This window comes from Colias croceus, chromosome 21, assembly GCF_905220415.1.
Source record: "Colias croceus chromosome 21, ilColCroc2.1".
In the NCBI taxonomy this organism is placed as follows: Eukaryota; Metazoa; Arthropoda; class Insecta; order Lepidoptera; family Pieridae; genus Colias; species Colias croceus.
Window position 1 is genome coordinate 4,602,296 of NC_059557.1, and position 27,915 is coordinate 4,630,210.

Sequence of the window (27,915 nt, forward strand, 5' to 3'; positions counted from 1 at the left end):
TAGTTACTGACACTGACAAAAATTAATACAAATACGAAATAATATTTTTTTCTACTTTAAAGGATACTAAAAATCACGCTAACACTTTCACTCACACTCTCACTCCCACTCGCAATCAATCACATTCATTCTTCATCGTACGCGTTACGCGTTCACACCTAAATAGATTGACCGATTTTGATGAATTTATTAATGGCTCAAAGGAACAAATAAAACATAAAAATATATTAAACATTTTATATTTATTTCAACAGATAAAGGCTAAGTTTTATGGTAACAACAATCAGGTATTTCTTACAAATAATTAGAAAAGGATAGAAATGTTTATAAAATTCAGATTTCATCCAACAATATTTTGACAAATTGCTTATTGATTTATAAACTACTTACATATATAAAATAAGACTAATATAAACTATACATTAATAAAATAAGATATGAACTATAAAATAAATAACATTGAAAGTGATTATTAAATAAAAACAAATGTAGATCACAAATATATAAAAATACATCTATTGAAAGTATTCAGAGAATCTCCGAGTTTAATCCCCGGAATAAAACAATATGTATGATAATGTCTAAAAATGTAGGCCAAAATGAGTCAAAATCAATTACATCAATTACATTAAATTGTGAAATCGGTTCTAAATTTATAATAACAATATACCTAGTACAAAAATTATCCCTATCTCAGCAGTCGTAATAACAATTGTTCATTCATCATTAAATGAATTAATATATCAATTTATTCATTATTTAAACGAATTAATAATTCATTAAATGAACATTATCGTTCGATAAGTTTAATTCTCAGTGGCCCATTAGGAGTGTACATAGGATGTATGTGATAATCCAATGGCTCGTGATGATACTCCAGTTTGAAGGTCTGCACCATCTGTAACATGAATAGATTTAAACATATTACTTTAATTAAATAATATTAATAGAGTACACGACCTTGAACGAAACGAACTTGAAAAATCACTAATCGATTTTTCCATAATTAGTTTTAATTTGATTCATAAAATACGTTAACATTGCACAGTCAGACGTGATATTATTATTAAAATTATTTACATTTAAATTAAATAAGGATGTATTAAAATCGATGTTATGTTATTAGTTTCAACAAAGTTTATTCATAGATCTTTTAGGTTTCTCTACTCTTAAAAGGGTCTCTCATCTATTTTAACATGTTAATCTAGAAGGTGGACTCCCACTACCCTACATATTATTATGCACTATGTATTATAAACATATTCCTCCGTATCTCTACTACCTACCTACCTACTCACAATTTTCTGCCTTCACCAATACATAACTTAGGTCTTGAAGAAGATGTCTGTGTTGGTGTCGTCGTAGTATATAACTAAATAAAACTAGTACATATAATAAACGAGGCTAACCTTACAAATCATTATATGCATTTCTAGTTCCGCGAACCTCCGTCCCAAACACATACGTTTACCAAAACCAAAGGGTAAAGATGCAAATGGATGTTTGTATGAAGATCGCTGCAACCAACGCTCTGGCTCGAATGTTTTCGCGTCCGTGAAATATTCCTCGCTGTTGCCCATTACGTAGTGTTGGAATATCACTTGAGTCTGAAAAGGAATTAGGCAGTCTTACTATTGTACAGTGTTTTGTATCAAAGGATTTTGATAAATTCCACCCCTAAAGAGATAAAATGGGGCATGACAGTTTCCTTGAAATAGGTGTTAAATAAAAAATACTTGGGGCGTGAACTACACACTCGATATCAAAGCCAAAAATCTTCCAAAAGTATAGTTTTTAGAATTTTTGTCTGTAAACTCGGACTCTGTTTTTGTCGGACTAAACTCAAAAAGTACTTCAAATATGGTACAGCCTACAGAGATAGCTTGAGACCTGAGAAAGGACATAGGATAGGTTTTATCCCGGAAATCCCTCGGGAACGGGAATTATGCGAAAAGCTAGTCTATAATATAATAACTGGAAAATAAACTTATCTACATGCGTATAAAAAAATATCATAGATTAAATAATATTTTGAATAAGTTATAGTGTGTAGGCATACACATAAAATTTCAAGAAATTTTACATACTGTAATTAAATACTTACGCCTATTGGTATTTTGTATCCACATATCACAGTATCTTTTGTTAATTGCCTGCCATTTCCAATTACAACGGGATATAATCTAAAACATAATTATAATTATAATTTATAATATTAATTTTTATACAAGCATTTACGAGTAAACTTCATTCGTTTACATTGAAAATAGGAGCAAATTTTACGTAGTGGCTTATGATGCCAAAAAAAATCGCAGGCGTTTTAAAATGGCAAAATATTATGTTGCCTACAACAAAAACAACAATTTTTTTTTTAATTTAAGCTACTATTATTATTCACAAAAATTGTATACTTAGGTTATTTCTTGACTCAATTAATTAATTATTTAAGAATAAAGAAGATTGAATAAAAAAAGAATGTTACTACATATCATACAGTACATACAGTATTTTGGTTATTATTACGTACCTCAAAACTTCCTTAACACACGCTTTTAAATACGGCATTCGGTTAATATCCCCGGGTTTCAACGACTTGCCTTGGAGTACATTAGTTATTTCTTCATATAACCTATCCTGAATTTGTGGCCGCATTGACAGTTGATATAAAGTTGACGCTACGGCATTTGAGGTCTGAAATTAAAAAAAATTCCTGACTCTTGTATTTTAATTACATTCACAATTTTTGGTTTTGAAGAACATTATTTCACACATTTCTAAACGATTTTCAAAATTACTTACTTTTCATACTGTGTTATGACTGATTGAATACATTTCCGGTAACATACACGTTTAGAGGGTGGAATTTTGTAATACCAAAGTTAAAGACAAAGTTGTGATAAACTTGATAGTTTCAATCAATAGATTAGGTACCTAGTATTTTATTACAAATTTTTTATTAATTTTTAGTTATTTACCGTATCAATGCCAACAAGAAACATGTCGAGTGCTGCGATGGCGGCCACCCTTGTACCCGCCGCGCTCACCAGATCTTGTAAGAGGGATTTGTTGGTTTCGTCGCATGAATTCAAGGCTTTTTCTACGTGGCTCATTGTAACACTGAAATGAGATACAAATTCTTGATAATTTTATTATTAACTAGCAGTCAGCCCCGGCTTCGCCAGTACATATTTACGTTTTCTCTACATAAGAACCATCCTCGTACTTCAAGGAATATAATAAAAAAAGAATTAACGAAATCGGTTCAGCCGTTCTCAAGTTATGCGCTTACCAACACATTTTGGGATTCATTTTTATATTATAGATTTAATCATCAGTTTATATTTAGGAAGGTACATATTATGCCTTTTGTAGATATAGGTTCTATATTATTACAAAATTTTGTTATAATGAATGTTAAATGTGAACGAAATACTTAAGTTTAATTTTAAAATGACGTAGGTATATTAAAATTAGTACGTAAAACGAGGAGAAACTTATGCTGGACGACTATCAGTCTCTAAATTTCTCTCTAGCATTATTGGAAAGAATAAATAACCCCTTTGTCCTGATCGGCCACATAATATCTCCGGAACATTGCCGAAAAAAAGCATCAAATTATAACAACACTACCCAATACCCATCTAGCTACGTAGTACTTTCTTTAGGTAATCTTTAAAACATGACCTAAAGAAAGTACAAGTTATCAGTATTATTACCCCAAAATAGTATCCAACGCGGCCACATATCTCCGGAACATGGCTGTCGGGTAGACTCTCCACCAAGGCGCTCGCAGCTCCAACTCTCCCACGCAAAGAAAGAATGTATGAACGGCATCTATCAGTCGCTGACTGTCTGACCCTTCGCGGGATTGGAAGCAGCCGAGACGCGTGTCGAGCGCTATTAGGCCGAGAGCTAGAATGAGATTAAACATCAAAATATAATACCAAATATGAAAATTTGCTGTGAACCGCTGCTTTACACGCATTGCTCCGTTCCATATTGGTCTTAGAAAGAAAGATAGCGTGATAGCGCCTATATCCTTCCTCGATAAATAGATTATTATCTCACATTGGATAATTTAAATCAGACCCGTAGTTCCTGAAATTATCGCGTACGGTAGTACGACGACAACGGTAGGTAACCAACCAAATAACAAACTCCGCTCTATTAGATATTATAGAGCTGAAGAGATTAGTATAGATTTAGTAGGAAGAGCGCTTTTGATTGTATGTTTGATAGAGCTCAAGTTTTTTTTCTAGTAATAGTACCTATTGTATTGTGATATAAACTTACATTCCAAAGACCATTTATGAATTTCATTAAGAAAATCGTTTGGAGTCTCTTGATTTGTATCTAGTATTTCGCGTATTCTGAAACAAATAAAAAAATATTACACCGAATCATTTGCTTCGGAGAATTTCCATTCTATGCATGCATGCATGATTATTATTGCATTTGAATGCATATATGAAAAAGTTATAAAATTCACATTTTATAATTATGTTAATTTTTGTGATTATTATACATGAATATGAAAACAATTGGACAAGCAAAGAAAAGCTGTAAAAAATTTCTCGCTACTTTCTTAAAATAACACAATAAAAATATTACCGTGCTATAAAACAGTCAGCAACCTCAGCAACTTGCTCAGTATACTGAGCCGCAGCACCCGTGCTGAGAGCCACTCGCGATACTTTTGTACGAAATGCTGCCCATGAGTCGCCATGACTGTAAACATTATAAATATTAAACACTTTTTATGTTCCTATAATATGTAGGTATCACGGTTTATCCTACTATCCTACTAATCCTATCCTACTAATATTATGAATGCGAAAGTTTGTGAGGATGTGTGTGTGTTTGTTACTCTTTCACGCAAATACTACAGAACCGATTACAATGAAATTTAGCACACATATAGAGGGTAGGTAACTTGGATTAACACATAGGATAGGTTTTATCCCGGAAATCCCACGGGAATGGGAACTATATGGGTTATTCTTTGGAAATCGGGCGAAGCCGCGGGCGGAAATCTAGTTCTTTATAAACGTAAGTTGGTAAATAAAATTAAATAATGAAAAGGAAACAAAAATACTCGTTAATGAAAAATCTCGTAACAATATTCAACGATCCGATTCTAAGATCCGATTGATAAGTAGGTATGCAACGTTTGAATTAAATCTTCTATTTAAATGGGTCAAAATCGAAACTTAATTTCATTGTAGATACAATAAAATTTAACGTTTTATTTATATATAACAATTAATTAACATTATTATGGCACTATCGTATAACATCCTAATGGCAAAAATTACATCACATTTCGAGGGCAGCAATTGGATAATATCAATAAAATTAATTAGTATCCTGTTTACAATAAGATTATAAAAAAACTCACACTGCAATAACTCCCGCGCAGTCTTTTTCGGCGCCAAAAAAGTCTTTCCTTAATTTATGCTTGTAGTAATTCAATGAAGGCATTGAAGGTCTGGAAATATAAAAAATACAATACCTATTAATATTCCAATACACCATTCATATTTACTTTTTTCATTAATAACACAATATTTACAAATCAACTTTTACACATGCGTACGCCTTTAGTCATTTTAATATTTATAAAAGTCGACTCTATTTACTGACCAAAGGTTACTTTATGACGATAATGTAATAGATCTTTCGTTAAGGAAATTGTTGTAAAATAGGTAACTTCAAGAATGTTATGACCGTAGCCGATGTAAGGAAGGCGCTAACACGGTTGAAACCGAAGCGTTCAGCTGGCCCGGATGGGATACCCGCTTTTATTTTTAAAGATTGTTCTCGAGTGCTGGCCGAACCGTTATTGCATATGTTCAATGCCTGTTTGAATGCAAATATATTCCCAAGGCAATGGAAAATTACGCGGGTGATACCGGTGCCCAAGGGTAAAGTGAGTGCATGCGTTCAAGATTACAGGCCTGTTGCAGTACTTTCAACTCCTGCAAAGGTTTTTGAAGCCGCTATACAGCACAGGATGTACGAACAGGTATCAGGGCAGCTCTGTGATGCACAGCATGGGTTTCGGCCTGCGCGTAGTACTTCCACCAACTTGCTCAATCTTATGGCTAACTTAGTACCGGCGGTGGATGCAGGAGTACAGGTAGACGTAGTATACCTGGACTTCCAAAAAGCATTTGACACCGTCGACAATGATGTCTTATTGAGGAAGTTGGCGGAAGTAGGATGCACACCGAAATTCTTGCAATTCTGGGCATCTTATATGCAAGACCGGCAGCAGTATGTTTCGTTCAAAAGGTGTGAGTCCGACCCCTACCTAACGACATCTGGCGTAAGTCAAGGCAGTAATCTCGGTCCTCTGGAGTTCGTTTTAATGATTAACGACTTACCGGATGTCCTAGAGTACAGTCAGTGCCTATTATTTGCCGATGACTTGAAAGTTTTTCTACAAATAAATGAGGAGGCGGACTGCGAGCGTCTACAAAGTGACTTACGAAATATATTCGAATGGAGTCTGCGAAATAAGCTATATTTCAATATAGCAAAATGCTCTGTAGTTAGTTTCACTCGTGCAAATAAAAATATAAAACACACCTATTCGCTTGGATCCGTTCCTATTCAACGGGTGAATAAGGTGCGCGACTTAGGGGTGTACTTCACGCCGGACCTGATGTTTCGTGAGCACATCACAAACATATGTAAAAAGGCTTACAAAAACCTTGGATTCCTTCTGCGCCAAACAAAAGATTTTTCAAATATTGCAACGATAAAAGTGCTCTTCAACGCGTTAATACGCAGTCACATGGAGCACAATTCAGTTGTTTGGTCCTCACACGAAGATAAATATAATGTAATGTTAGAGCGGGTCCAGAACAAATACATTAGATATCTTTATTTTAAGCTGTATGGGGTGTACCCCTTTTACCCGTTAATGTATCCTACACTATTCATTTTGGGTATGGTAGGATACAATGAACTGAGGGTACGACGGGAGTTCTCCATGGCGCTATATTTAATAAAGTTATTGAGGGGATATGCGCATAACCCTGGAGTACTCCAATCCCTCTCTCTATGTGTGCCGGACAAGTACATTGAGAAGCGCCACAGACCCCCGCTATTCTGCGTGCCTCAAGCACGAACCAAGCTGCTCGCGAAGTCTTCTCTTGTTCGAGCGCTCCGGGTTCTTAATGACCTCCATGGGAGAGTGGATATATTTACATGCAAGTTGGGTGAATTAACAAAGGTTCTTCTTCATGTCATTTGTTATTAATTATATTGTTATTATTGGATGGTGTTAATTGTATGTTCTTTTAGTAGGTTGTAAGTTATTAGTTTTAAGTTGTTAGTATAAGTATTAGTAGTATGTATTAGTTTAATATATATGTATAACATATAGTTTTAAGTCAGTACCGAATTAGGAAATCCTGTAATGGTATTTGATATGTGTGAATAAATAAATAAATAAATAAATAAATAAATGTTAAAAGAAAAATTTCTTCTCTACCGCAGATATTTATTATTTTGTCCTGGACCACATACGCTTTTTATCATAAATCACATAACCTGATATTATGTTGAAGCTGAAAAATTCTGTATCTACAAAAATGCTAAGTATATATTAACGTATGTACAACGTATTTTTAATAATTCTAGTAACTTATCCTTTTATACCTATACCAATACCGACACCAATACCAATATTTATGCCCGTATCTATATCTATACCCATACCAATACCTTTAACTAATTATACTCTACCTGTGCGGTGCTGTATCCTCTCCACGGAAGACCCTTTCCACTTCACTCGCGTCAAACACGAAGAGCATGTCAGGTCTGCCCAGCAGGCCGGCCATCTTGACGCATTTGCCGTACTGCTGGCGAAGTGACATGCACACCTTGTCTACGTGTTCTACGGAATAGCCACCTGGAAGAAATAGTTATATTATGGGTATGATTTTTCAAATAATAAGTTTAAGTTATACGGAATAAAGACTTTTCATAGGTTGAAATTTTTTTTATTTTTTATTTTTAAATTAGACCTTTAATTTACTAAATACTTATCTTTATTTTTTTAACATTCTCGTCTCTTTATAACATTGCGTGACATTGCTCAAGCTCGAAATTTGCTCGAAATAGACTCATTAGTCATTACGATTGCCTTGTGAAAAGGCCGCCTAATCAACTAACTCTAATAGGCCATTTAACATTACAGATGTTTTTTAAATGTAGGTATTACAGCAATATTAAAAAACAAAACTCATGGATGCGTGCGTGCAGCTAAGATTCTTTTCTCGACTTGTTAAGGAAATTTCAAATTACGATTACGTAAAGAACACAACCGAGTATCAAAATATAATATTATTTTGCATACTTAAATGTTTTAAAACAAATCTAGAATAAATGGACTTATATCACCTATAAACTCTCTAAACTCTCAAAAGTCAAAATTGATTATATTAGTAGTTAAACTAGTTAAATTAATTTTCTACTAATGTAAATTTAAATCAATATATTACCAATTAACGATCCGTATCTTCATTTCTATATAAATTATCATAAAAAGAGAGATTTCGCGTATTTCATCCATCTATAGGAGACAGTATAAACCTAACCTGGTAAAACCGCTTTTACAAACCGATCTGACCCGGGAGAGAGTTACCTAACAACTTGGTCGGTTAATATCATGTTAATATTGTTTTTTGCCGTGTTGCGAATACGATATCCTACACGATTAATAATTTTAAATTCTCATAAGAAACAGGAATGTTTTTGTAAATTTTTTAAATTCAGTCTAGTCTTCAGTAAAAATAATCTTCTGCTAAGTGATAATAGAAAATGTGCGACAAATATTATAATCTTCACAGTTCGTTCCCAATTTATTTAATGATCATTTTCTTTGAAGAATAAACATTAAAAAGCGAGCTCTACATGACTTGAAATATCATGCCACATGTTTAACGATATGGTTTGTTAATAAATAATTCTTCCTAACTTCGGTTTAATGTAGGTATTATCATCACCAATTAATTGATGAACCATCAATTTGATGCTTCATCAATCAAACTACTCACGATTTTGATATACCTTGGTATTATATTCTCAAAATGTGCGATCATCAGCAGCAGCTATTGGCTTTAAAACAATAATATTACGGTAGTTAAACCACACAATAATAACTAGTAACTATCGTTAGTTAAACATTAGTTATAAACAAAAAGTAAACATCAACGGCCTAGTCGAAGAATCTTAATTTCGAGTTTATGCCGAGGTTACAACCTAACCACACCATAAAGCTTGCAACATACGAATACCTAGGTACAAAATGTGGTTTGCAGTTTTCTATAATCGTAATTCACTTCAACGCAAGTGCCTTACATAACCAAAAACATACGTTTATCCAATTGAGCAAACCTTTTATTTCGTTCTTCTTCTTTTTACATTGAAATTTAATGGTGTAACGGAAAAATTCCAACCAATACCCGCGGCCCCCATCAGCGGCTCGACGGAACACAGTGGGGTTTTAGTCGGTAAGAATCCGACATAACCCACGGCTCCTTCCCCGGGGGCCGTGGGTATCTTTGGAAGATTTCCCGACAAAAAAAAGGTAAAACCCGAATCCTAAAAAATTTATGCATTAATAATAAGTAGCAAGGGCATTGTTCGTTTATTGTTTTAAGGTTTGTTTTAAGATGCAATTGCTTCAATATTTATGTCTATTATAACCTACCTTAAAAATTTAAAACCTTCTAGGCTTTACGCCGGGCTCGGTTCGGGCTATACGCCGAAGGTTTTAAATTTTTCCGTATTATGGTTATTTATTTTCTTTGCTCTACCAAAACATGCTTGAATATGCTTAGGTATTTCATTTATCTATAGGTTACGTATTATTAATAATCTCTCCAGACTACAATATTATTATTTTATTCTTCAAATTTAAACAGTTACTGTTTCGTTCGTTGTGCCTCAGGCTTTTTATTTACATACGAAGACCATTAGATATTCAATGTAGCGAGTTAAACGATGTATACTGTCGAAATAATTCACAAACCAGTTTTGATACCTACTTTAATTGATGATTATAACCGTTATTATTTTTGCGAATAACAGCCGCGCCTCCTGACATGCCGTTATTGTTAATATGTTACCTAGACATAAGCATGTAACGGTTACATATTCAGGGTTACTTGTAAAACACCAGCAACCTCGCAGGACAAGATAGCTAACATCATAAGTTACTGACAACATTTGTTCTACGACTTTTGATAATTTGTTAGATTTTATTTTCATACAAAAATAAATATTCATTTCATTTTCCATCTGAATATTATAAACTCATTATAAAAGCGCATCACAAAAATTACGTATAAAACAAGAATAAAACAAGTCGTCCTTTCGATAATGAATAGAACATACTTAGACTTACAAATGTTAGGAGAGTACAATAAAAGCTTATAAAATCATTTAAAAATAATTTATTGCGTTATGCCAAAAGTCGTAGAACAAATGTTGTTACTATGATGTTAGCTATCTTGTCCTGCGAGGTTGCTGGTGTTTTACAAGTAACCCTGTATTTTTTGTACTATTTTATGTAGGTCACATATACACGTATTAATAGTAAGATTGGCCAGTTTAGTAATATTATTGAATTTTAGATATTAGATTAAAAATTATTTGCAAAAATAAAAATTTAATTTATGAATATAGCCTTAAAAAATGAAATAAAAAATCTGTAGTCAATCAATTTATATGTTTATAAAAACAGTCGGGATATTACTGAATTATTCGTTATTAGCAAACGCATTTCCGTTTGCTAATAACACATATAGGTAATACTATTGTATTTTAAGTAATTTTTTTATATACATTTATGTACATTATACTTTTGTTAATGCAAAATTAACAGACTGTAAAAGTAGTAGCTAACGAATTTTAAAACATTGAAATAGATATAGTACCTACTTAAGTTTTATGGTCACCAGCTGATACACCATTGATAACATAATTAATAATTATTATATTGTTTGACCGTCAAATGCGATGTTTAAGTGACGACACATGTTAATAAAAGTCAACCTTGTCCCAAAATTAAGTTCTTTCTCATTATGAAATCAAATCATTATTCCGCTGGTGGTCTCCATTAAACTTACGCTAATACAACAGTACAAGAATACATAATTATAATTTACTAGCTTTTCGCCCGCGTCTTCGCCCGCGCTATCAAAGGAAAACCCGCATAGTTCCCGTTCCCGTGGGATTTCCGGGATAAAACCTTTCCTATGTGTTAATCCAAGTTACCCTCTATATGTGTGCAAAATTTCATTATAATCGGTTCAGTAGTTTATGCGCGAAAACCATACACATACATACAAACCTTTCCTCTTTATAATATTTAAGTATAGATACATACTTGCTTTGAAGTTATGATTTGTACAAAACAATCTATATTAATATTCATTTATTTTCTTTTGTACGGTAGAAAGTATTTTGCATATTAATACGTGCATGATTCAAAGCAGAATAATGACTGAAATTAATTTGTATGTATTTTTATTTTAGTTATGCGTGACCTTTATAATTGATCTTATGAATATTTGTATTTATTTTATTTTTGATAATTATCTATGTACTTACATTAAAATGACTAAAATTAAATTTTTCATTTTATAAATGCGAAAGTAACTCTTGTCTGTATGTCTCTTCTTTACGCCTTACCGATTGGAATGAAATTTCGTACACTGATAACTTGAGAAAGAATATGAGATAGGTTCCGGAATCCTTTTTTGGATGTGCTTATTTCTTTTTTTAATTTATTAATACGAATATCCTGGTAAACTTTTTATAACACAAGAGCCTTATCTACAGTGAAAATAGAACTTTTGAAGGATGATTCAAAAAATCACATAACCTACTTATATTCAAAATTTTACTCATAATATAAAATTTAAGTAATATTATTTTATACGTTTCTTTTTAAATTTACTACGGCCTCGAAAATAAAATCTCATTAATTCAAATGGGCAAAGCGATTTATGAATACAAAACTGCCTTTTATGTTTTTTTGTTACTAGAAAGTTATCTACTTCCGCAAGTATTTTTTGTATGTAGGTCTTAATCTCAATTTAATTATACGTACAGGTAAATTTAGTCAGCTATTATTATTATAACAAATAATAAACCGGCCAAGTGCGAGTCTGACTCAGCGCTTTGCACAAACCTTTGGGCTATGAAATTTTTAATAATGTTGGAACTAAGCAATTTTTCGTTTATACAGATAAACGAAAAATTGCTTCAATTTGAATCTTTTAGCAAATTTTCGTTTATACAGATAAACGAAAAATTGCTAAAAGATTAGTTTAGCTTTACCGTGCTTTCTACCAAATAAAGACTCTGTTTACGGGAAGTACCCTGTAGGTTTTGATCCCTTTGCGAATGTTGAAATTTGTGAAATTTTCTTAGCTATGTTTAAAATACACTACTATAAACTAGATAGCTATTTTCATAAAAATCTGCACAGATTATAAAAAAAAAATATAAGTTATTATTATTACAATACTATGAAGAGAAAAGGAATGTTTGTTTGTTTTGTAACATTTCTTTATTCATTCACGACAATAGCTTGCGTGGGAATAATTTACATATACATGTTAGAATATTATGTATTCAGTAAGTTATTATCTACATTCTACGTGATGTTGCTTATAACTACGTAGTTTGTAATATGAAAGGTTCATGATTTATTTATCAATTCAATGTTTGTTAATCGCCCTTGACCTTAGGCTATTAAGGCTGTATTTAAATATTTAGTACTGTCCTATTGATTTGCAATCGTCAGATTTGTCAATATAGAATTTTTCATTCCTTTCATCTCAATTATTAAAAGTTTTTTAATTGAAGGATTAATTATTCATTAATTTTTGAACAATCACCAAACCAATCATTAATTAAATAGATTATTTAATTTTTATCGTCACTATTTATGGTGAAAGCCATATTAGAATTTCGCCAAGTAGGCATAGATACCGAGTATCTATATGTTACCGGACAAACCCGATTTCAGGACGAACTAGTTTAGCCTAGACTAAACTAGTTCGTCCTATACACGATCGGATGAACTGGTATAGCCTAGGCCAAACTAGAACATCCTAAGACCAATAGGATAAATCAGTTCAGGCTAGGCCATTTTTTTTTGTGCGTCGACGGAGCCCCGCTACGCGGGGCTCCTATTTCTGTATAGTTTTTTTTTTAAGAAACCTAACCTAACCTAACGGCTAACCAAACCTAAACCTAACGTATTTATTTTAGGATAAACTAGTTTGGCCTAGTCTAAACTAATTTATCCTATTGGTCTTAGGATAAACTAGTTTGGCCTAGGCTATACCAGTTCATCCGATCGTGTATAGGACGAACTAGTTTAGGCTAGGCCAAACTAGTTTGTCCTAAAATCGGGTATGGCCGGTAACATATATAAGGCCAAATTTAGAAATTAAAATTGATCAGTTATTAAGAAATCGTAATTAAAAAGCATGGGAAGATATCAGCTACCTACTTAGTAATTAATTATTATACGTATGCTTTAGAGCTTGTGTTATAAATTACAATTATTGAAACTATAATGACTATATTTACATTCTACACACATTATTATACATTCATATTGCAAAAATTCGTGAACTCTTATATTTCACATACCTACCTAGTAACTAGCTGTAATTTGTAAAAGTGGCCATTGAAACAAGTTTTAAACAAGCCATTTTGAATTATAATCCCCATTCAAAAATTGTAAACCAGGTCGGTTTTTAGAAAGTTTATAATATTATATGTACAAAAATTTAAATACTACTAATTTTCTACTGAGGTAACCCAATTAATTAATTATTTATATTTATATGTTCGGGAGAATTTTACATTATTTGAATTTTTGTTGTGTATTGACTTTACATAATGATCTAAGTGTATTGATAGATGCGATGCGATGAATGTAAATCCAGTATGAAATAAACAGTCAAAGTGAATACACGTATTTTTCTTCAATATCCCTCTGCTGAGCTAATTTGAACCTTAACACAATAAACATATGGACCATCGATGCCGGATTATATTGAACGGAGGGATTAGCGAGCTCGACCAGCGAAGACAAAAGACGACACATTCCTTAGATAACGCAGGTGTTCTTTGCATCGGTATTGCTGTAAACAAGTTAGAATTGGATAATTACGTTTTTATAACATTTGTGAAGATTGATTATTGGAAGATTTACTTACTATTTACGAATATAAAAAATGTCGCCGCCTACTATGGAACAAAGTGGATATTTAAGCACATTGGAAGACTTAGCTAGCACTTTACAAAAAACACAAACTAATTTAAAGAAGTGTCCTAAGCAGCGATTAACGGAAGGGTATATCACAGCGCGATTGCAGACAATTGAAGGGTATTGGGCATCGTTTAAGCAAGCTCACAACGGTCTTGTTAAGTGTACGCCACGGGAACAGAAGGGAGTATTGACATACTTCCTGAACGAAGAATATTACTTATATGAAGATTTGTATCTAAACTTAGAAGCCGACTTACGGGATTTATTAATTAAATTGAAACAACCGAATCAATCCACTCCGCCGTGTGATAATATGTCAATAGCATGCGTAGAAGGTCAACAATCGGTTTCTAAGTTACCCAGGATACAATTGCCAACTTTTTCGGGAAGATATGAAGACTGGCCCTCTTATCAAGATTTATTTAAAGCGCTCGTTCATGACACTTCATTAGGGGATGTACAGAAATTACATTATTTAAAAACAAGTGTTTGTGGTGAAGCCGAGATGTTGTTAAGAAATATACCTATTACCGGGTCGAATTATAAACAAGCGTGGGATACATTAAAGGGCCGTTTTGGAAACAAAAAGATGATTGTTACTTCCAGGGCTCGGAAACCGGTTTAAATTCTTAACCGGTTTCGGTCATTGACCCCAAACCGAAATTGATTTAGGTTAAAGGTTGCACTTTACCGGTTTTTACCGGTTTACGCGAAATACCGGTTTTTCATTAATATTGGTTTTGGTGGTGAAAATTAACCGGTTAAAACCAAGTTACATAAGGATCCTCGGCCCCCGCTACCCTCGCTCGACGGGCCTGGACGTTGCGAAGTTATTAAGTTACAAAATTCTTAATCGCACTCAAGTTCGCAATTTTAGTTTATATTTGAAATTTGAATTTGATAACTAGATTTCCGCCCGCGGCTTCGCCCGCGTTTGCAAAGGAAAACCCGCATAGTTCCCGTTCCCGTGGGATTTCCGGGATAAAAACTATCCTATGTGTTAATCCAAGTTACCCTCTATATGTGTGCTAAACATCCATACATCCATACATCTATACTTACAAACTATATTTTAGAATAGAATATATTAGATACTAGCTTCCGCCCGCGACTCCGTCCGCGCGGAAAAATTAAGATTTATTTTTTTCTACGTATCTTCCGGGATAAAAAGTATCCTATTTTATGCCCAGGATAATAAGGTATAATTATACCAAGTTTCATCGAAATCGAACCGTTAGTTTTCACGTGATGCCTGAACATACAGACAGACAAAAATTTTTTTTAATCACATATTTGGGTTTGGTATCGATCCAGTAACACCCCCTGGTATTTATTTTTTCAATATTTTCAATGTACAGAATTGACCCTTCTACAGATTTATTATATATGTATAGATATTAGATTCACTATATCTTGTGGCAAGCGTTAAAAAATGAGGCAAAAATAATAAAGGAATTAACCGGTTAATTTGGGTGTCAAAACCGTTTGTGCAGAAGTAACCGGTAACCTTAATCATTTGGGTTACTTATAAACAGTTCACTTGTTTAACCGGTAAATGAAGGAACGATATATTTACCGGTATATAATCTAAATTAACCGCTCTTTTCAAACCGGTTCCGAGCCCTGGTTACTTCTATTTTAAAAAGATTATTTAACCAAAAGAAAGTAGTGAACCAGTCTGCAAGTCAAATTAAAGCGATATTAGATACAACAACAGAGTGCATACAGAGCCTTAATAATTTGAATATTAACACCGATTCTTGGGATCCTATAATTATATTTCTGGTGGGGCAGAAGTTGGATACAGAGTCGTTAAAGGACTGGGAGGAACTTACACACAAGGATGGAAGTGATGAATTATCTACATGGTCAGAACTGAAGAAGTTTCTTGAAGCTAAGTTTCGTACACTTGAACTTGTCACGCCAGTAACTACATCTACTAGGGAGAAACCTTCAACATATAAGTCACATCACGCCACAGTCAAAGACGGCCGCCGGGATATTTATCAAACACCACGAGTTCATGTTTCACCGGTATTATGTACATATTGCAAGGGTGAGCACTACATATTCAACTGCAAGGAATTTGTGAATCAGTCGGTTGATGCGCGACAAGAGTTTGTGAAGAAGAATTATTTATGTTACAATTGCCTTCAACCGAATCATAATGTATATCAATGTAAACAAAGGAAAACATGTCGAGTTTGCGGAAGAAAACATCATTCACTTTTACATAAGGTTAGACTGACACATACGGACGAAGATGAACAACCACAACCAGAACAAAACATCACAACAGCACACTTCTCTAGAGAACAACCCGATCAACAAGTATTGTTAGCGACAGCACAAGTTATGGTTAAAGCGAAGAACGGTTACACACACATGCTTCGTGCTTTAATTGATCAGGGATCAGAGGCCACATTCGTTTCTGCGAGAGCAGCGGCACTTTTGGGTTGTACAAAATCCAAAATCAACGGTGTAGTCTCAGGAGTGGGAGAAGGAAATCGTATACAAATACAACATCTAGTCGATCTCGCAGTTTCGTCACGATGGAAAAAAGAAGATGATAGTATTGAAGTCAGGGCTTACATTCTTAAGACTATTTCAACAAGTTTGCCCTCAACACACATCAAGACGAACTGTTCAGAGCTCCAAATGTTACCATTGGCTGACCCTACCTATCATACACCAGGAAGAATTGACATGTTGTTGGGAGCGGATGTCTATTGCAAAATTATAGAAGAAGGATTGGTAAAATTGTCAGATGGGTTAGTGGTGCAGAAAACACGTTTGGGATGGATTATATCAGGTCGAAGAGATGAAAAGATTATGGATAACAAACACAATATAATAACACTACATATAACAAGGATGGTTGAAGAAGATAATGATTTACTTAGAAGGTTCTGGGAAATAGAAACAGATGTCTACAAAAAGAAGAAGATTCAAACAAAAGAAGAAGAACTATGTGAGGAGATTTACAAGAATACAACAAGAAGAGATTCAACAGGACGATATGAAGTACATTTACCGTTAAAACAAAGTATAGAAGACACGATTAAATTATGTGGAAAAACAAAAGAGCAAGCTATGAGAAGATTTACACAACTAGAAAAGAAATTCGAAAGAGATGAGAAGTTGAAAATAGAATATACAAAGGTTATACATGAATACAAGGCAATGGGTCACATGAAACAGGTAAAGAGTGTCAATAACGATAATGCTATTTATCTGCCGCATCATGCAGTAATACGTGATGACAAAGAAACAACGAAGGTACGAGTCGTTTTTGATGCATCGGCAAAGGGTTCTAATGGCTATTCATTAAATGATTGTATGATGATTGGACCTGTGTTACAGCCAGACCTCAGAAGTTTAATTATAGCGTGGCGAATGCATAAGATATGTGTTGTGGGGGACATCGTTAAGATGTATAGAATGATCAACATGACTGCTAAACATACACCTTTACAACGCATCTTATGGCGAGATAATCCTCATGATCAAATTGAAGAATATGACCTAACAACTGTAACCTTTGGCACAGCAGCAGCTCCTTATTTGGCTGTGCGTACTTTAATACAATTAGCAGATGATGAGGTGCATAATTATATGGACACTGATGTTATTAAAAAGGCTTTCTATATGGATGACCTCATGACAGGAAATGAAAATATTGAGAAGACAAAGAACATGTGTAAAGAAATAATAGAGATATTAGCTAAAGGAGGGTTTCAAATGCAGAAATGGTCTAGTAATTCAGAAGAAGTATTGAACTATTTACAAAGAAATGATATTGATACAAGGGACAAGATAAATATAAAGTTAGATGATGTAATAAGAATTCTCGGATTAACATGGGATAGAAAGGATGATGCATTCAAGGTATCAGTCAACTTACCAGAAATGAAGCTTCCTGTAACAAAGAGGACAATTCTATCTGATGTGGCTCGACTTTTTGATCCTTTTGGGTGGCTTTCGCCTGTAATTGTTACTGCGAAGATTTTAATACAAAGATTATGGTTATGTAGCCTAGGATGGGACGATCAACTAACTCCGGATTTATGCGAAGAGTGGATAAGATACAGAGAACAACTTACACATTTGCAAAACCTCAAGATACCACGCTGGTTAAAAACTACACTTGATAATGACAAAGTTGAATTGCACGGTTTTGCAGATGCATCTGCTCAAGCTTATGCTGCTGTAACATATCTGAGAGTTTTTCATGATGACAAAATACATGTAACTATACTTGCATCACGAACCAAGGTTGCACCATTGAAGCAAATATCAGTACCAAGATTGGAACTTTGCGCTGCAGCCCTACTAGCGGAGCTGATTGAAGATCTTGTGGAAGTACTCAAAGTACCTAAACATAGAATATTCGCCTGGACCGATTCAATGGTTGTACTTTCATGGTTACAATGTCAACCAATGCACTTGAAGACTTTTGTTGCAAATCGGGTTGGAGGTATAACACGAGTCTTGGATAATGAATGTTGGAGACACGTCAAATCTGCAGAGAATCCTGCAGATATTGCAACCAGAGGCATTGACGCATGTGATCTAGTAGATTCTGAGATTTGGTGGATGGGACCGGTTTGGTTACAACAAACAAACCTTCAACTTGAGAGATGTGATGTTCCAAAAATAGATTTAGAAATGAAGAAGCTAAAATGTAATGTTATTATAGAAGAACAGCCAATTTGGGAGAGATTTTCCACTATGTCAAGAATGAAACGGGTACTCGCATATTGTAGAAGATTTGGTAAGAAACGGACAACACAAACACATCATTATTTAACATCACATGAAATGGAATATATATTAGAAGAATGCATAAGATATTATCAAAACTTTGTTTATGAAAAGGATATAGAAGCGCTAAAGAAAGAAGGAAGAGTGAAGAAAAGAAGTACACTTATAACACTAGCTCCATTCATAGACGAAAGAGGAATTTTGAGAGTAGGGGGCCGGTTGCAGAATGCATCACTGTCAGATACAACTAAACATCCTATTATAATACCGAGTCATCAACACATTACAAGGTTGTTAGTTAACGAAGCACATACAAAAACGCTCCATGGTGGCATACAACTAATGTTAACTTACATTAGAACAAAATATTGGGTGATTGGAGTGAAGTCGGCAGTAAAGCAATGTATTCGTAATTGTAAGATATGCATTATAGACAAGGCTAAAGTGAAGAGCCAGTTCATGGGTCAGCTACCAGCAATGCGAGTCAATCGACATCGACCGTTTATTAACAGCGGAGTCGATTATGCTGGTCCCGTATGGATAAGAACATCTAAGGGACGTGGTCACCATGCGACTAAAAGTTATATATGTTTGTTTGTCTGCATGGCGACACGCGCTATACATTTGGAAGCTGTGACAGATCTAACTTCCCAAGCGTTTATAGCTGCGTTTAGAAGATTTGTCGCTCGCAGAGGCCACTGTGCTCACCTTTGGAGCGACAATGGAACTAACTTTGTAGCCGCAGCTAAAGAGATTAAAGATTTATTTAGTACGGGTAAGAGTAATATTTCTAATGAAATAGCCGAAGTCTTAGAAAACGACGGAACAACGTGGCATTTTATTCCGCCAAGAATGCCATCATACGGAGGTCTGTGGGAAGCAGGCGTTCAATCTGCAAAGAGGCACATAAATAGAGTTAGTAAGAACAGCACCTTGACGTATGAAGAAATGTGTACTCTCTTGGCCCAGGTTGAAGCTTGTTTGAATTCTCGCCCGTTATGTCAAACCGATGATGATATGGATACACCCCTTACGCCTGGTCATTTCTTGGTGGGCGAAACTTTAATTGGTGTACCCGACGCTAGCTATGATAATATGAAGATTGGTGCGTTGTCTAGATGGCAACTCGTACAGAGGATGACACAGGATTTTTGGCGCCGGTGGCAACTCGAATATCTGAATACACTACAACAACGCTACAAGTGGCAGGTCAGCGTACCATCACCTCAAATCGGAGATATGGTGATTATTAAAGAGGATAATATGCCTCCCACTAGATGGCTAATGGGACGAGTGAAGGATCTACATCCCGGGGCAGACAACCATGTCCGTGTGGTGACAGTACAGTGCCAGGGTAATCATGAGTTTAAACGGCCATTATACAAATTGATAGCGTTGCCTAAAGATTTTTAGTTTATTTGATTTACATTTATACACGATTGTTATTTACAAATTTACAGTCCACTAATATGTTACTTATTTACAGTTGTTGTATAAATTTATTTGAATGTTATTAGATGAGTTCATGTTGATTTTACTACAGTATAAAAAACTATTGTTTTTTGGCCGCCGGTATGTTCGGGAGAATTTTACATTATTTGAATTTTTGTTGTGTATTGACTTTACATAATGATCTAAGTGTATTGATAGATGCGATGCGATGAATGTAAATCCAGTATGAAATAAACAGTCAAAGTGAATACACGTATTTTTCTTCAATATCCCTCTGCTGAGCTAATTTGAACCTTAACACAATAAACATTATATTTATATTTATATTTTTATTAATATTCAGAAAGTTGCAACTCTCCACTTGAGGTTAGAATTAACAACGTATTATTTTATCTACTGCGCAAAAAAATAATTTATCGATCAAAAATCAAATGCACTATACGAAAAATACAAAACTATTAACAGCTGCTTAGCTTAGCTTACTAATTTTTTTAAAGGCTTTAACAAAAAAATTGTAAGCTAGCTAAGCTAAACACCCCTGTATTTCAAGATTTATCTTGAAAAAAGGGATGTTTGTTCCTCTTAAACGCATTTTCGTCTGAACGTATCAATCAGTAGGTATGTAATTCGATACACAGATATTTCATATTTGTACCGATATAATTATAGTCCTAAAGCACCTTTATCTGAGTAAAGTCGCAGTTTCCAGCTACAAAACAAAAAACTTACCAATATACGGTATAAACCGCCAAGTATTCCCCAGTAAAGGCAAGGGTTTAGGCCCCGGTACCTCCTCCCAGCTCCTCACAGAGGGAGCCAGTGTTTCAAACACGGGGGTAGCAACCGCGTGTGTCGATCTAGCACGCTGACTCTGGATTGGACATTGACCTCGAAATCCTGGAAATAATAAGTAAATTAAAAAATGATAATTGTTAATTTTCCTGGGATTTGTAAAACTCTAGGCATTTTTGTTAGGACTCTATGGAGTCTTTTGGTCTATGCTAATTAGGGATGCGCCGAATACCGAATACATATTCGGTATTCGGCATATTCGGCATCTTTTTCACTATTCGTATTCGGCCGAATTATTCGGTTTAGGTGCCGAATATATTCGGTATGAGTATTTCTACTTTCTTGGCTATAGAACTAAATAAATAACTTCATATTATGAATGATTTATGTCATACTATACACAAGTCAAAGAAATCCTATGAAGAATGTTTGAACCTAAGGTATACAGGGTGTAATCGTTAAGTGTGCACAGGCGATTATTCCGTAACTATAACAGATATCAAAAAACCTTAAACTGATATTGAAAGTACTATACCTAATGAGTAAAATGACAATAATAATTTTTTAAAAATAAAACGAGAAATATCCAAAAATGTTATATGAAACGCTCCCATACATTGTCCCATACAATGTTCGAGACGACATCCTCGATTTGGAATACCATTGTATTCCACATCGAGCTCTATTTACAGTCTCTAAATGAACTTTCATTAAAATTTGCGAAATAATTATAGCACAAAATCAAATAACAAAGCAAAACCTTTCATGTTAAATGTTTGAAATAGTCATATTTCATATTAAATGTATGGGAGCGTTTCATGTAACATTTTTGGATATTTCTCGTTTTATTTTTAAAAAGTTATGATTGTCATTTTACTCATTAGGTATAGTACTTTCAATATGAGTTAAAAGTTTTTTGATGTCTGTAATAGCTATGCAATAATCGCCTGTGCACACTTAACGATTACACCCTGTATAAAATAAAACGATCATTACATTTCAAACCAACGTTTATTTTGTAAATTTACATCAACATAATTTAATCATGTTTATTATTAGAACTTAGTCAGTATTTAATATTTATAATACTTTAAATCCTGAAGTCTGAAGACAATGCTTTTAGTCCCAATAGAAAATGACATTACGTCCGCTCATATTGCAAACACTACCTAACTTAAAGTAAAAATATAAATTTTTTAAACAATTTAAGAATTTTAATATTTTGTGCGAAGTTTCAACACAACTGAGACGGCACGGAGTGCGCGGGCGATATACGCGGGTGGCGGGCGGTGAGGTAAGGCTCGCTCGCCACCGAGCCGGCAGCTACTTGCGACCCGTTAGAAACGGTTTACGCATCAAAACACGTCAAAACATTGAACCGAATAATTCGGCCGAATATTCGGTTTGGTAAGGTTCTAACCGAATAGTATTCGGTATTCGGTTATTCGGTGAAACCACTATTCGGCGCATCTCTAATGCTAATCAATCCATCCACATTAAGGATTATAATATGCTGATTTATGTAAAAATTAGGTAGTTTAAAATAACAATTAAACTCAAATTTCTCATTATGTCCTTATACATAATATCTTTGTAGAATGCAGATGCAGGTTAAAAAGTAGAATTCTAGCGATAATTTTATTCTAACACACTTTTTATTAATTCTTCTCATCTTATTTCCTCAATCCCTTATTTAAAATTTCTTCCGTCATAGTAAATATGTATAAAATTAGAAAAAATAAGTTTGTAAAGCCTTCTAATTACTTCAATTCATTCACTAACTCGTTGAAAATGTTTAATCTCAAAACAAATATTCTTCAAGCAAACAATATGCCTATATTTTTAAGCGGACGTCTTATTTGCTTAAAAACCGCCCAATATTATGCAATGTCAATAAAAACGTGGAGATTAAACACTTGAAAATTCAATATTTAAAGAGTCTTGAGTAATATTTACGCGGTTTGAGAAGAGTTTATTTATAGAATTATTTTTTACTAGGTTTCCGCCCGCGGCTTCGCCCGCGCAGTCAAAGAAAAACCCGCATAGTTCCCGTTCCCGTGGGATTTCCGGGATTGCGTTTCCCGGGATAAAAAGTAGCCTGTGTCCTTTCTCGGGTATCAAAATATCTCCATACCAAATTTCATGCAAATTGGTTTAGTAGTTTAGGCGTGATTGAGTAACAGACAGACAGACAGAGTTATTTTCGCATTTATAATATTAGTATGGATTAAACTCTGACACATTTTATAATATCAAACATAAGTAAAGTATGTAAGTTGAAGGTATATATAACATACATACTTAAAATAACAAAAAATATTTATAAGAATTCCTCTAATAAGAAGTACCTTATATTGTACTAGCTTTCCGCCCGCGGCTTCGCCCGCGATTTCAAAGAAAAACCTGCATAGTTCCCGTTTCCGTGGGATTTTCGGGACAAAACCTATCCCTTGTGTTAACCCAAGTAACCCTCTATATTTGTGCTAAATTTCATTGTAATCGTTTCAATATTTGCGCGAAAGAGTAACAAACACACACAGATCCTCATAAACTTTCGCATTTATAATATTAGTAAGAAGATAGGCTTAGATGTATAGGTGCTCCCACCGTAAGGAAAGTTAATGAAAATAAAGCCTTATTCTTTAGTATGTATATCTTTTAGGTACATACCTATATCACTCCCATCGCTCGCTTGTTTATCGACGGATGCTGTGTTGAAATGTCTGACAGATAATTTTCTCAATGGCCATTTCACCACTGACACTCTGTGCCTCATTGTTATAAGTTAAACTGTAAAAATAATAATAAGAATATACAATTTTTTTAGAAAAATATGACACATAGGAATATGTTAGGTTAGGTAGTAAACCTACCTACTCGAATTAAATTAACTTACTACGAATAAGAGATATACCATTCCACCACCATTCATACCTATGCGTTCTAAATTTTTTCTGATGATAATTTAATTTTGATGACAATAAACAGGCTGCAATAATATTGAAATCATAAATATATTTTATCTGACCATACTTCCTACGCAAGGTGTAGTAGGTACGCAAGGCACGCACCTTGCGCTAGAAATATAGAGTAAAATAACGAAATTTATTAGAACTGTGTTAAAATATAGTACGTACCTATTTTAATAACTGGTTTTTTATTCGAAAAATTTTTATATCAATAAAAAAAATCGCTTAATTTTCCCGAAAATAGGTTGCATGTAACATTTTTTTAACGTTTTATATCACAATTCTGTAACAAACAATAAAAATGCAATAGCTAATTGCAACAACGGCAACGGCCTTAACTCTACCATTACGCTGTTATTACCACGTTATTACGGTCGCGTCGCAATTATTCGCTTTCCGCCGGATTTATCCTTCGTAAACGTAACAGTGAAAGGAGTTCACGTATACTTTTCATAAAATGCATGTACCGTGAACACCAACTTTGGTTTCTCGTAATGGTCAGGTTCATAATCAGGTTATTGTTTCTGAATATAAAAATAAATAACAAGAAAATACAGAAAGGATGCAAATGAATCGATATGGGCATCGAATTATTTTTATCTTTTTTGAGTGAAGGGCTCGACTTTTTTATCTATACTAATATTATAAAGCTGAAGAGTTTGTTTGTTTGAACGGTTTGCTCAGGAACTATACTGGTCCGATTTGAAAATTCTTTCGGTGTTAGATAACCCATCTATCGAGGAAGCCTATAGTCTACATAATATTAACCGCGAAGCGCAGCAAGGAATAAAATAAGTCTTGTAATAAGAACATTCAATAAATGAAACAATAATAACTTTTTGCAGTGCACAAAAGTTAGAAGCCTTGTACTAAAGCGAATGAACACGGGTTCGAATCTAAAATGAAATGTTTCTCAGTGTACCTACCATTGATTTAAAACCTAGTAACCTAATTATTGGTAACAATGTACAATCGAACCATAAAAGTTATATTTATTGATTAGTACATATTGTATTTCCTAGTGACATTGTTTTATCATACTTTTAGCAGCAGTTAGTAAGGTTACGATAATTTGTGATGTAACTTATGATTAAGTTGACGGAATGTTGAATTTGGTGTTTCAGTATTTTACAAAGAATGTTCCTACAATACTAATATGTAGGTAGGTATTTAAAATATGATATAGGTATAATAAAAATTATTAATACAAGGTGAATGACCCTTGTAGAAAGCGTAGCTTAGTAGAGATCCAATCTAATGTTAGACTTTCATAAAAGCTATTGTTCTTACGTTGAAATTTTACTAGTAATTATTTTAGCCATGCTATTTACATTCATTATAATATTATATCCGTGTGAATATGCTAAACGAAAATAAAAAATAAAAAAATAATATCTGATATATTTTATACTCAGTTTATACTGTACTTTTTTATATAATGGGTATGTAGTTTACTAGACAATAAAACAAAGTATATTTTATTTTTATTACTTACGCATAATCTGTAATTTTCTGATTATATGTACCTAGTACTACCTACATCTAAATCTATACTATAGGTAATATTATAAAGCTGAAGTTTGTTTGTTTGTTTGAACGCGCTAATCTCGGGAACTACTGGTCCGATTTGAAAAATTCTTTCGGTGTTAGCTATCTAATCTCCATAAAGCCAAAAGGTAATACCGAGGAGCACAGCTAGTCAGAAAATAAAAGTTATAGTCGCGTTATTTCTTTTTTTTTGTATAATATTTTTATCTCAATTAAGCTTGAACGGCATCTATGTCAAGAACGTTGCACAGATTATAAAATCTGAGAAGTGAATGTAAAAACTATAACCCGATATTAACGTGTGGCAATTTCAACTGATATCTTAAACAACAGATCCTGTTCAACAATATAAGTTATAACGTATAATTTAAATTTAATGTATGCAAATATTTTTGGACAGCTTGGTAACAAAAACGTGAACAAAAATATTTTTGAACAGCTTGGTAACAATAATAGTGATTTTTTTTTTTTTGTAACTGTCTCACTATATTATAAGACAGGTATTAATTATATCCTCTTGTCTGACGGATGAATTCGTATGATCTGGTGACGCGATTGAGAAAGAAAAACTATAGGTAGGTACCGGCTGCATTGAGAATCTCCTCCTTTCTTGAAGTCGGTTAAAAAGGAGTTATTCAAACAAAAACTGAATCAACTTATGTATCATAATCACAATAATTACCTACAAGTACATGAATACGGAGATAGCAAAAGAAAGATATTATAGTTAAGAAAAGTAAAAGCTTCTTATGAGAAAATTCGTGATGAACCTAGATTCCTTTCGTGAAACCCAGTCTTGTTAATATTATACTATTTCTGCCCGCGGCTTCACCCGCATGGTAAAAGGTAATTACCGTGGGAATGAGCCGTTTCACCGCGGTAAAAAAGCTTATGAGTATACTAGTGGTCCGCCCCGGCTTCGCCCGTGGTACATATTTCGCAATAAAAAGTAGCCTATGTCCTTTCTCGGGTATCAAAATATCTCCATACCAAATTTCATGCAAATTGGTTCAGTAGTTTAGGCGTGATTGAGTAACAGACAGACAGACAGACAGAGTTACTTTCGCATTTATAATATTAAGTAAGGATTATATTATTATCTATCTAATCGCCTATCGTGCTAATGTAGACTGTGCTTTATCTCTAAAAGTTTCTTACGTAGGTATATTGTAAAAAAACAAATTTTAAAACTCAGTTTTTCTTATGTTTGAAACAATTTTAAACAACGTATAAATATTTGAAATTATTTCATTTTGAGTTATTTAATATTTAAATGTTATTGCTTTCTTTTAATTAATGTAAACAGCATTCAATGCGATAAAATAAAAATTTAATATAAAAAAGACCTGTTTACCAATTTCCACGGTTCACAACACAAATTTACAAAACACTGCACTTTCCAAATTTTCTTTCACGGTCACATACACTAATATACATATATATAAAAGTATTGTGTTCTGACCGCACGTTACGGACAGACTGAGCGCCGCCTATATACAGTGTTCTATTCGCTCTCTTGTTATGTTTCCATTGACGCACGTTACGAGATTGAAAATCTTTATACGAGTTATCGTTAAATAGTCGTTATTAAGTAACAAATTTTATTTTTCAAATGGATGTACTGTAGGCCTACAAGCATGTTTAGAAAGCCATTAATAGAAAATTAACATAAAGTTTTATGTTAGGTATATGTATAAGTACCTACTACTAGTTACTATTCAATCAATTTAGACATAGTAAATTTCGTTGAAAACACACTAATAACAGTAAGCTTAACTAGTACTTTTTTACACTTTGATTTTTCAATTTAATGATCCTTTATTTTAATATTAGTAATGAAGTGCTGAAATAGTTATAAATAGAATAATTATTGCTGAATAAAGCTTTACTAATTTATCGTACTAATTCACTTCATACCTTCGATAAAAGCTCACAAAATCTTATCGTTCAACAATGGAAACGCAATCACTAAAAGTATATCAAGTAAGGCGATACGCACACCATTATCAATTTCGTATTTACTATAAAATCGAAAGGAGTGCCGCGAGCTATACGATATCAAAGTACACTTTCTCTGTT

General features: G+C 33.6%; 1 protein-coding gene across 1 annotated transcript; it reads right to left on the reverse strand.

Moving 5' to 3' along the window:
- Positions 1-223: 223 nt before the first annotated feature.
- Positions 224-27,304, reverse strand: LOC123701281 (probable cytochrome P450 49a1). The gene is made up of 13 exons (XM_045648702.1): positions 27,191-27,304; positions 23,990-24,109; positions 21,257-21,424; positions 7,756-7,921; positions 5,399-5,488; positions 4,612-4,728; positions 4,294-4,370; positions 3,717-3,912; positions 2,976-3,117; positions 2,528-2,691; positions 2,105-2,183; positions 1,410-1,607; positions 224-898 (listed from the first exon to the last, which is right to left on the reverse strand). Exons 2-13 carry the CDS (start codon positions 24,093-24,095, stop codon positions 791-793), a joined length of 1,611 nt encoding a protein of 536 aa, XP_045504658.1. The 5' UTR covers positions 24,096-24,109; positions 27,191-27,304; the 3' UTR covers positions 224-790.
- Between the last annotated feature and the right edge of the window lie 611 nt (positions 27,305-27,915).

Excerpts from the sequence above, each read along its gene's own strand:
- LOC123701281 (XM_045648702.1), bottom strand. The coding sequence starts at position 24,095 with ATGAGGCACAGAGTGTCAGTGGTGAAATGGCCATTGAGAAAATTATCT. Across the intron at positions 4,371-4,611 it reads GCTGACTGTTTTATAGCACG|AATACGCGAAATACTAGATA; the intron begins GTAATATTTTTA and ends TATTTGTTTCAG. Across the intron at positions 3,118-3,716 it reads GCGTTGGATACTATTTTGGG|TGTTACAATGAGCCACGTAG; the intron begins GTAATAATACTG and ends ATCTCATTTCAG.